Raw genomic sequence first — 10087 nt, 5'->3', positions numbered from 1 at the left:
ACAAGGAAAGACATAAGGCCGAGTGTCTCAATGGGACCTCAGTGACAAGGGCCGGGACTAACTCCAAACACAAATACACTTTTTGTTTGTTGGTTTTTCAAGACAGGGTTTCTCTGTGTAGCCCTGGCTGTCCTAGAACTCTCTCTGTAGACCAGGCTGGCCTGGAACTCAGAGATCCACCTGCTTCTGCCTCCTGTGTTCTGGAATTAACAGTGTGTGCAGGGACGCATATCTTAATAGGATGAACAGCTCTCTCTCTCTCTCTCTCTCTCTCTCTCTCTCTCTCTTTCTCTCAGTGTGTGTGCTCAGTGTGTGTGTGTGTGTGTAGGTCACAGGTCAACCTCAGTTATTCTTCCTCAGGCACAGCTCACCTTCGATCTATTACTGACCCAGGGCTAAGTAGGCTAGGCTGGCCAACAAGAAAACCCCACAGATCCATCTGTCTCTACCTCCCCAGCACTGGGTTCCGATTTTCATGTTCCCAAGGCAATCATTTTTCTGAGCCAGCTCCTCAGTTCCAAAATTCCTCCTTGTGTATGTAGCTACTTATTTTCTTATCTGTGAAATGAGGGTGACAATTTGATGGGCTGGAGAAACAAGTGAGTGGTTAGGAGCATTTGCTACTCTTCCAGGGGATCAGAGTTCAGTTCCCGGCAACCAGGCCAAACGGCACACAAGTACCTGTAACCCCAGCTACAGGGGCTCTGACTCCTTCTGCCCTCCATAGGAACTGTCCTCATGTACACACACACTCATGTAGACAGACACACATAGAAATAAAATTTAAAACAAACAAGCAACAACAACAACAACAAATAGCTACCATGTCTGAGAAGCATCTTCCTTCACTGCCTGTTGGGCACAATATCTCCTCTGTCGCCATGTTTCTCACGCACAACTTTAGGTAACCCTTCCTCTGTGCTTTGCTCTCTCCCACTTTAGAGGACGGCACAGTGAGACTCACAAGAATGAAGTCACTGTCCTGAAGTCACAGGCTGAGCAACTCTGTGTTGGACTGACCTGTGAGGCCACGTTCTTTTCTGTCACACCCTGAGGCAGAATGCCTCAGCACGGCTGAGTGTGAAGGAGGGAGCTCTGTGGGTGCCAGCTGTTTTGCAAAATGCTATTTATTTAAGTACTTCCAGCTGATGTGGGCTTGCCGCTAAAGAAAACAACAGTGAACACCGCACATGTTTCACCTGCCCTAGGGACCGGTGCTTACTCACGGAACCAGCCTTACTAACGAAAACTGTAACCGAGTGCTGGACATGCACAGTAACATCTAGGGATTTCAACGTAAAAAAAAAAAAAAAAAAAAAAAAAAAAAAAAGTTATTTCAAAAACCAGGTGTTTCTTTCTTTCTTTTTTGTTTTTTTTTTTTTTTTTTTTGTTTTTTTTTTGTTTTTTTTTTTTTTTTTTTTTTTTACTACCCCAACCCTTTTGCAGCAGGGTCTCAGGTAGACCAAATAGACTCAAACTACCCATGTAGCCAAGGTTGACCTCGAACTCTCCATCCTCCTGCTTCCTACCTCCCCCGTTGCTAGGACTGCAGGCATGAATCACCACGCCTGGTTTATGCAGTGCTTCCAGGACTCCACTGTTGCTCGATTTGGGAGTCCAAGTCAGGAAGACTTGCAGAGGCCAGAGTCGCATGGCAGGGCCTGCGTTCTGGGGTCTGACTTGGGGCTTGATGGGAGAAAGTGTCTTGAGCCTGAGTAACTTAGTTTGAATATAGTTATCATGGAGTTCTTGTCAGGACAAGGCTGCTTGGCAGAAATTACCTTAGAGCTGGTTTGAAAAGAAGGATCAGAATTGTGTCTGGAAGTCATGGTCAGTGGAACAGGTGTTCGTTCCTGCCACTGGGAAATCAGAGGCTGTGGCTGGAGGATCAGACATTCAGCTATAGAGCAAGTTCAAATTCAGCCTAGGGGAGCAGAGTGAGACACTGTATCAAAATAAAAAGTAAAGAGATATCTCAAAATGTAGCCCAACAGTAGAGACCCTGCCTAGAATACCCCAGTAAGGGGCTGGGCGTGGCTCAGTGGTAGGGCTCCTGCTTAGACTCCCTGAGATGAGTGGCTGGGAACATGGCTGTCAGCGGCCTGCTCCAGTTGCCATGGCCGCCACCCATCATTACGAATGCCAACCCTCTGCACCAACAAGCTCAAATAAACTCTTCTATAAACTACTTTGTTTGTGGCGCTTTGTCACAAGAACGAAAAAGTAACCAATACAACCATATAGGTGGCTACTTCACATCTGTTTCTCTGCGAGCACGTGGGCATGTGGGTACATGTTCCCATGCACACGCTGAGAAGGCTGGAACAGCGTGTAAGGTGCCTTCCTGTACCACTTTCCACCTCAGCATCTTGAGGCAGGCTTTCTCAAAGCACAAGAAGCTAGCCAATCAGCTAGGCTAGCTGACCAGCAATCTCTGATGATCTGCCTGTCTCCACCCACCCCAATAATGGGGTTGCAGGCATGCCCAACATGTTTGCCTTTTTATGTGGGTGCTGAGGATTTGAACTCAGCTCCTCACTGAGCCATCTCCCCAGCCCTATCATAAGTTATTTGATTGTTGTTTTTATGCAAGTCTGTCAACACCTTGAAATAAAAGCGTCTCTATCCAAGCGTGTGCATCTCTGTGTCTTTGATATGTCAGCCAGCCTGGTATACAGCTGATGCTCAATATAGATCTAGCAAGTGTTTGAGGGTTTGGGTTTCTGGGGGAAAAAAGGGAGGAAGAAGATAAGGAGAGGAGTCCAGACCTGGACTGGGCTTCATATGAGGGCCATAGTTGGGTTGCCCTTATAATCAACACCAAGACTGAAAGCTCTAGAAAAGCAGAAGGATGCTCGGGAAGTCAGGAGAGGAAGACGCGCCATTGCTGGTGTGTTCACTGGCTCCGGAACAATATTGGAACCCCGGAAAGTCGCCTAAGTTCATCCACAGTGGGTGGGCCTGGACCATTGCCATGTCCCTTTATAGTTCTAACAAGGCTGCTACAGGCTCCTAGTTGGCACCCAGAAGGGGAACACAATGAGGCAGGATGAGAAATGAGCCACCCTTTTTATTTTTGTGAGACAGTATCTCGTGCGGTCCTTTGAGCCCGCTTAAGTAGCCACCTTGTGAGTGCTGGAGAGACAGGCACGTGGCACCGCATCTCCCTTCCAGTGTCCAGGCTGTGGCTCAGCAGCAGAGCCCTTGCCTACTTTGTACAAGGTTTAATCGCCAATACTTTCCCCACCAAAGGAAGGAGGAGCGGAAGCTTTTCTTTAAAAGTGTTAGGTGGGAGGTGGATGGAGATTTTATTAGATAATGTTTGATACATACATTTTTATTATGAAACATAATATATGCTGTGTAGTGTATGAATAAAGATCACTCTGATGGCTGGAGAGACGGCTCAGTGGGAAAAGGTGCTTGCCCCCAGGTCCCACGTGTTGAAAGGAGACAATAAACTCCCCGAGATTGTCCTCTGAGCTCCACATGCAGACCATAGCACACATGCACACAGACAAGGAATAAATATAATTTACAATTTTTCAAAATGAACAGAGAGTGGACCTCCATCCGTTTGTGCCCCACTGGTTCTCGGTGTGGGATCTTTTTAAAAATTTCTATGTCTGTTTGGGCTGGGAGTGAGTCCAGCCTCAAAGGCAGGGCTTGATCCAGCAGGAGTTCTAACACATCGGTCACAATCATAGTGTGGGGTCTAGGCCACCCCCAAGAGAAGGTTAGAAAATGATTCTCTTAAGGCTCCAAACTGAACCCACCTCTGCCCTCCTCACCTGCTTGGATTCTGCTCCAGGGACCGACCCCTTGACATTCCAAAATGTGTGTGGGTGGCAGTAAAGAGGGTGGAGGGAGAGATCTGTGATACCTACTGTTGGGGCTGCCCCAGGGATTTCAGATAACTCTAAACTCCAAGCAGAGGGAAGGCGCCCAGAGATAGCTCCACCTGTGCCCCAGGGAGCTGGAGGCGGTGCGGGGGCAGAGGAGGTATAAAAGGACCAGCCCTAGAGGAAGCTGAAGGCACTGGGCTCCAGGAGGACACGGAGCTTAACCAAGTCACTCTCCCAGGTGAGAGGAACTCCCAACGGGGGGCGTGCACAAACCGTCCTGGAGACGGGGCTCCAGGGTCCTAGACAGGAGGCTGTGAGGGGCAAAGAGGCTTGGGACCCGCCCACAGGATGGGAGGAAGGAAGTTTAAGCTACCCTGGGACAGGGTCAGAAAGAGGAGGGCTGGGGTCTGGACCCCTAGATCTAAGGGAGGCGGGCTGGGATTGGACTCCAGGGACTGAGAGAAGAGGACTGGGGCCTGAACCTCAAGGTTTGAGGGAGGGGGTCTCTGTCTAGATTTATGAATCCCAGAGAGAGGAGACCTGAGGCCTGGACTCCAAAAAAGAAGGGGTAGGGCTGCATCTTAGGATATCTCTCATCATCCCTAGCTCTGGCGACATTTACCTTTCTCTTCTGGCAGCCGCTGAGCCACCATGGTAAGACTCTGGCTCCCTGTCCTGCTAACTGTGTTGCTGTCCTTAGCCCTGGAAACTGCTGGACAAGGTGAGGGCTTTCCCAGTGTCCCCAACACTCTGAGTCTGAACCCTCTCTCCCAGACAGCTTCCTCTGGGAAGCCTGATGCTGTGACTCAGTGAGCCTGCGCTGTCTTCTCTTCTTGTCTCAATCAAACAGGCTCCCTGGGGCCCCTGCAGGCTCCAGCAGTCTGTGGCTATTTGCCCCTAACCCACTCACTCATCCTCTGCATGATCCTCCATCCCTTCCTCTGCCTTTTTTTCCTGAGTCTTAGAGAACCATCTCTGACTCTGTAAATCCCTGCTCACTGTCTCTTCTCCCTCTGATGCTGAATGCCCATGTGTGCCTGTGCCTCTGTCCAGGTCAGGGTGACAGAAGTGGAGACAGAATTATAGATGGCTACCCTTGCGAGAAGGGCTCCCATCCATGGCAGGTGGCCCTGCTCAGAGGCGATCAGCTTCACTGTGGAGGAGTGCTGGTCAGCGAACAATGGGTGCTCACAGCAGCCCACTGCAAAATGGGGTAGGTGCTGCCGGGGCAGGCGGGGTGAGTCTGTATTCTTTGGGTCTCTCTCTCTCCCCGCCCCCTTGGTTTCCGCCTCTCTTTGTCTCTCTCCCTCCCTTCCCCTCTTCCTCTGCCTTTCTGAGTGTCACCTTTTTCTCTCAGTCAGTACACTGTGCATCTGGGCAGTGATAAGTTAGGGGACGAGAATGCCCAGAAGATTAAGGCTACGAAGTCATTCCGACACCCCGGCTACTCCACAAAAACCCATGCCAATGACATCATGCTTGTGAGAATGGACAAGCCAGTCAAGATGTCGCCCAAAGTGCAGAAAGTCAACCTTCCTACGAAATGTGAGCCCCCAGGGACCTCCTGCACTGTCTCTGGATGGGGTACCACAACCAGCCCAGATGGTAAGTTGCCTCAGGGTGGGATCCGGCAGGGACCTTCTCCCTGAAGTCAAGAGTTCAGGCCCCCGCTCTCCTCCCTCCATCCAGGAATCCAGGTCTCAGCCCTCTTCCCTCAGATCCCTGATCCTCACCCAGCCCCTCAGCTAGGCACCCTCCCCAGGCCCTTACACAGCACTAGCTGAAGCCCTCCTCCCACAGTGACCTTTCCCTCGGATCTGATGTGCTCGGATGTGAAGCTCATCTCCTCCAAGGAGTGCAAGAAGGTGTACAAGGACCTGCTGGGGAAGACCATGCTCTGTGCCGGCATTCCCGACTCCAAGACCAACACCTGCAATGTAAGCCCTCGCTGCCCCTCCCCCCTCAATCCCCTCTCTGTCCTGTCAGCATGAAGCTCCTTGTCCCAGTCTGGCCTGGCCATGCCCCAGGCCCCACTTCTTTAGCTCTCTCACTTTCTGTTGGCTAACACCTACTGTTCATGCATGGAATGAACCAGCCTGAGGTCAGTAGTTTAGTGGAACTGAGAGAGATGGAGGTAGAGATGTACCCAAACTTTGCAGAAGCTTCAAATTTTGGTGATTGATATTATTTCATGTTTTCATTTTTGAGACCGTCTTCCTCTGTGGTACAGGCTAGTCTATAACTCGCTCTGCAACCCAGGTTAGCCCCAAATAACCAAGGCTAACCTAAAACTATATAGCCAAGGCTGGTCCCAAATTTACAGCAATATACCTGCCTCAGCCTCCCAAGCGCAGAGCTTACATGGGTAAACAGTACACTGGACTGACCATTCCTCTTTAGATTTTGTTTCTAAGTTTTATTTAAATTTTTATGTGTATGAATGTTTTGTCTGAGGTAAGTATGCCTGGTACCCAAAAGGGACCAGAAAAGGAAGTCAGATCCCCTGGAACTGAAGTTAGAGGTGGTTATGAGATACCATGTGGGTGCTGGGAATTAAACCCGTGTCCTCTGCAAGAGCAGGCAATGCTATTAACCTCTGAGTCATCTCTCTAGCCCCCGGTTTTGTTTTACAGACAAGGTCATGTAGCCCTGTCTGGTCTTAAACTCACTCTGTATCTGAGGCAGGATTTGAAGCCCTGGTCCTTCTGCCCCGGCTTCTAGAGTATTGGTCCCAGTCTCCTCATGGCTTTTAACTTTTTTTTTTTTTTTTTTTTTTGATGACCCCTGACATTCTCTGCCTAATGCAGATGCCTGTCCATGGACTCGGTCCTGTGACAAGAACAGAGCTTTACAACTGGTCATGTCTTTGAACATTTTTCCACCTTTTTTTTTTTTAATCCTAATTTTATGTTACTCCTTTTCCATTTTGCTGCCTGTCTGTCCTGGGCTGGCTTCTGTCTCCCTCTGCTCTCCCTTCTGCTATCTCCAATCTCCCCAGTCTCCTCTCCTTTTCACCCTTGTTCTTTTTCTCTTCTCCCCCTTCTCATTCTCTCATCTTCTTGTCTCCTTACCCCTCTTCTTTTTCTTCTTCCTCCCTCTCCTGCCCCTCTCCACCTCCTCTTTCTCTCTCCTCTCCTCTTCTTTATCCTCCTTCCTCCCGACCCCCTCAATACTCAGGAAAGATGCTATGGTGTGTGTTGAAAAACTGACTAGTGGGAGACACATTCCTGTCCCTGAGAACAGGGCATCCCTTCCCCAGGTTAGGGTCAACTTCCTGACAGCCCAAGGGTTTACCACCCAATCCCTAGAGAAGACTCCCCTTCTCACCAGCCTTAATCAATAGATTTTATCAGTAAGGAAACTGTGCTTGAATCTGAGGAAGTCCCACCCTTTCCTGCCAAGAAGCTCTAATGGAACCCAGGTCATCATCATGACAGTGTGGATTTCTACTCTTCCATTGGTTCCCAAGTTCGTCCTCATTAGCCAGGGTGGAAGTCAAATCAGCTTATCAGGACAAAATCTGAACTAGAGGATGTCTGACGGTGACCTGAGGGTCACAGAGCTTTCTTCTGAAGCCAAAAACTAACCTCCTCTGTTCCCCATAGGGTGACTCAGGGGGACCCTTGGTGTGCAATGACACTCTTCAAGGTCTGGTGTCCTGGGGAACGTATCCTTGTGGCCAGCCCAATGACCCAGGTGTCTACACTGAAGTCTGCAAGTACAGCCGGTGGTTGGAGCAGACCATGAAAACCTACCGCTAAACACTAGGAGTCAAGCTGCGAGCCTCCGAGGTTCGCAGAGTCAGGACAACCATGGCAGCACTGTGAAGCCCGGTCTTTACCTTTTCTCCAAGACGTAGCCAAGCCTGAACCCTGTGCAAAGTTTACAAACTAATCAGAATCCCAGAGACCCAAAAGCAAATCAAGTCAAGAGACAAGAACCCGAGGGCTGTGGAATCCCTACACTGGACCGTGGCTGGTAGCTCTAAGATTTCATCCACCGCCCGTGGCTCGGGCCACCTGTGTCTAGAGAGTTCTTTAAAAAAAAAATCAAGTTTGGATTCAGCACATCATTTATTTTAGGGAAAAAGAAGAATGATACTGTTAACATGGTCTAAAGTAGTAGATTACTTAAACGGGAGCTCGATTTCTCTCCGAAGACGACGAAGTTGTGAAAAAGAAAGGCCCAGCTGTGAATGGCTAGCCTTGTGCAGGAGTGACTGTCGTCACATGATGCGCAGCAGCTGACCTGAGCTGGACATGCCAAACGAAACAGATACAAATAAAACCCAAGCAATACTGATGCGTGTGTTCGTTGCCTGAAAGATAATGCTGGGAAAGCTGGGAGCATGGAGGGTGGAGGCAGAGACCCATGAGGAAGAGTTTGCTAAGAAGTTGTAGATGGCTCAATGGGTAACAATGGGTAAAGGCACTTGCTGCCATGCCGGACAGGACTTGAGGTCCATCTCTAGGGCCCACACAGTGGAAGGAAATAACTGACCCCTGGATGTTATCATCTGCCTCCAGATGTGCTGTGGCACATGGGTACCTGTACGCACACCTGCACACAAAACCAAATTAAAACATAAATAAATTATTCTTAATATTTTTAATTTTTAAGAACATTGCAGCTGGTTTTCAGCCTGGCCCTGGTGGGTGGTATGTTTTTCTCTATTTCTTGGGTTTCTGTTTTTCTCACACGTAACAAGGGAACGAGAGGAAAGAAGGGAGGAAGAAAGAGTGGACCATAAGTACTTAAGCCATCACTTAGGTGACAAAGGAAGCTTTCAATGAGGGGTGGAGGAGACAGAAACTAGACACTTAGATCCTCTGGGGATCAGCCAAGAGTGAACATTCAGAAACCCAGATCAGAGAAAGATGGTGTTTGTAGGCTTCTCCCAAAAGGTCAGGGGGGCTCTGGAAGGGAGGGGTGCTTTGTGACTCACTTCAGAGCCACACCTAGGCAATCTGCCTTCCTTCTCTGGGCAGTGACACCTTAGAATCTGCTGACAGAGAGATGCAGTCCAGTGGAGGGCCTGCCCCTCCCACCTGTCCTTCCTGTTTTCCTCCCAGAATTCCTTTCCCACAAACATCATTTGGGTCCTTCCCATCACTCTTCAGTGTCTCCACTGACCGCTCTCAGCCAGTCACTCAGAAATGCTGCAGCTACTAAAAGCTGCCCACAGTGACACAGTGACACACAGAACAGACCCCAGCCTCCTCCCCCAGAGCCAGGGGTCTAGGCCACAGCCTTTCTCCCTCAGACCCAGGGATCTGGGTCCCAGCCTCCTCCCTCAGACTCAGAATCCTAGGCTCCTCTCCTTCCACAGACCCTGGAATCCAGACCCAGCCCTCCTTTCTCAGGCTCCAAGGGTCCAAACTTTTTCCCTACTCCCTCAGACATGGGAGTCCCAGCCCTGGCCTTCCTCCATCAGGCTTAAGTCCAGACCTGTTGTTTTCTGGAACTGTGTCTCATTTAAAAATTCCAAGGGAACCTGTCCCTCTATTTCCATGGAGTTTCATCAGCTTTTCCTATCTCTTCAAATCACCCAAATCAGCATTCAATCTAAAAAATTTAAGGGTCTGGTGTTGTGGTGTACATCTTTAATCTCAGAACTTGGGAGGCTGAAGCACGAAGATTTCTATGAGTTTGAGGTCAGCCTTGTCTATACAGCCAGTTCCAGGCCAGTCAAGGCTATACAGTAAGACCCTATCTCAAAAAAGAATGAGAAGAGGGCTTTGAGGATGGCTCAGTGGGTAAATCTCTGGTTATTCAAGCACAAGATCTGAGCTTGGGTCACCAATCACACATAAATGCAGCACATGGCTATGCATGTGTTTGTAATCTTGTTGCTGAAGATGGACAAAATCTGGGGGTGCAGGGCTGGGGATTTCTTGCCAGCCAGTCTATTTATCTCTAGACATTCAGAGAAACTGTCTCGAAAAATAAGGTGAAGACATCCAGTGTCAACATTCACACACACACACACTCACTACTCAGAAATAAAATAAAATATAACTTAAAAAAAAGGTAATCCAGAGTCACTTGACTCAGTTGAGCCTGGCTTCAGCAAGAGTTTGATTGGGTTACAAAGTTCATTCTCTGGTTGTTCAGAAAGGGCTTTGTTTTTTCATTTGGCCAGACCCTAGACTTACAGTTAAAACCAATTGTTTGTGGAACATGGCTTCTTGCCATTAAAAACCTACTTGTGGCACCTACAATCTATTTGCCGTGTGTATGTG

At 49.0% G+C, this 10087-nt stretch overlaps 1 protein-coding gene across 2 annotated transcripts; it reads left to right on the top strand.

Annotated features, from left to right (window-relative positions):
• Window positions 1-4020: 4020 nt before the first annotated feature.
• On the top strand, window positions 4021-8147 carry Klk7 (kallikrein related peptidase 7). Of its 2 annotated transcripts, none has more exons than XM_021645806.1 (6): window positions 4021-4083; window positions 4484-4566; window positions 4899-5058; window positions 5203-5450; window positions 5646-5782; window positions 7451-8147. In XM_021645806.1, the coding sequence occupies exons 2-6, from the start codon at window positions 4497-4499 to the stop codon at window positions 7604-7606; spliced, it is 771 nt and encodes a 256-aa protein (XP_021501481.1). In that variant the 5' UTR covers window positions 4021-4083; window positions 4484-4496; the 3' UTR covers window positions 7607-8147. The 2 variants fall into 2 exon arrangements, with proteins under 2 accessions (XP_021501481.1, XP_021501482.1); XM_021645807.1 differs by having other exon boundaries at window positions 4039-4083; window positions 4452-4566.
• Window positions 8148-10087: the final 1940 nt, after the last annotated feature.

This window comes from Meriones unguiculatus, chromosome 1 (genome assembly GCF_030254825.1).
Source record: "Meriones unguiculatus strain TT.TT164.6M chromosome 1, Bangor_MerUng_6.1, whole genome shotgun sequence".
Taxonomy (NCBI): domain Eukaryota; kingdom Metazoa; phylum Chordata; class Mammalia; order Rodentia; family Muridae; genus Meriones; species Meriones unguiculatus.
Note: the sequence above shows the minus strand (reverse complement) of the source record. Positions and strands in the feature narration are given on the sequence as shown.

Excerpts from the sequence above, each read along its gene's own strand:
- Klk7 (XM_021645806.1), top strand. The coding sequence starts at position 4,497 with ATGGTAAGACTCTGGCTCCCTGTCCTGCTAACTGTGTTGCTGTCCTTA. Across the intron at positions 5,451-5,645 it reads TACCACAACCAGCCCAGATG|TGACCTTTCCCTCGGATCTG; the intron begins GTAAGTTGCCTC and ends CTCCTCCCACAG. Across the intron at positions 5,783-7,450 it reads CCAAGACCAACACCTGCAAT|GGTGACTCAGGGGGACCCTT; the intron begins GTAAGCCCTCGC and ends TGTTCCCCATAG.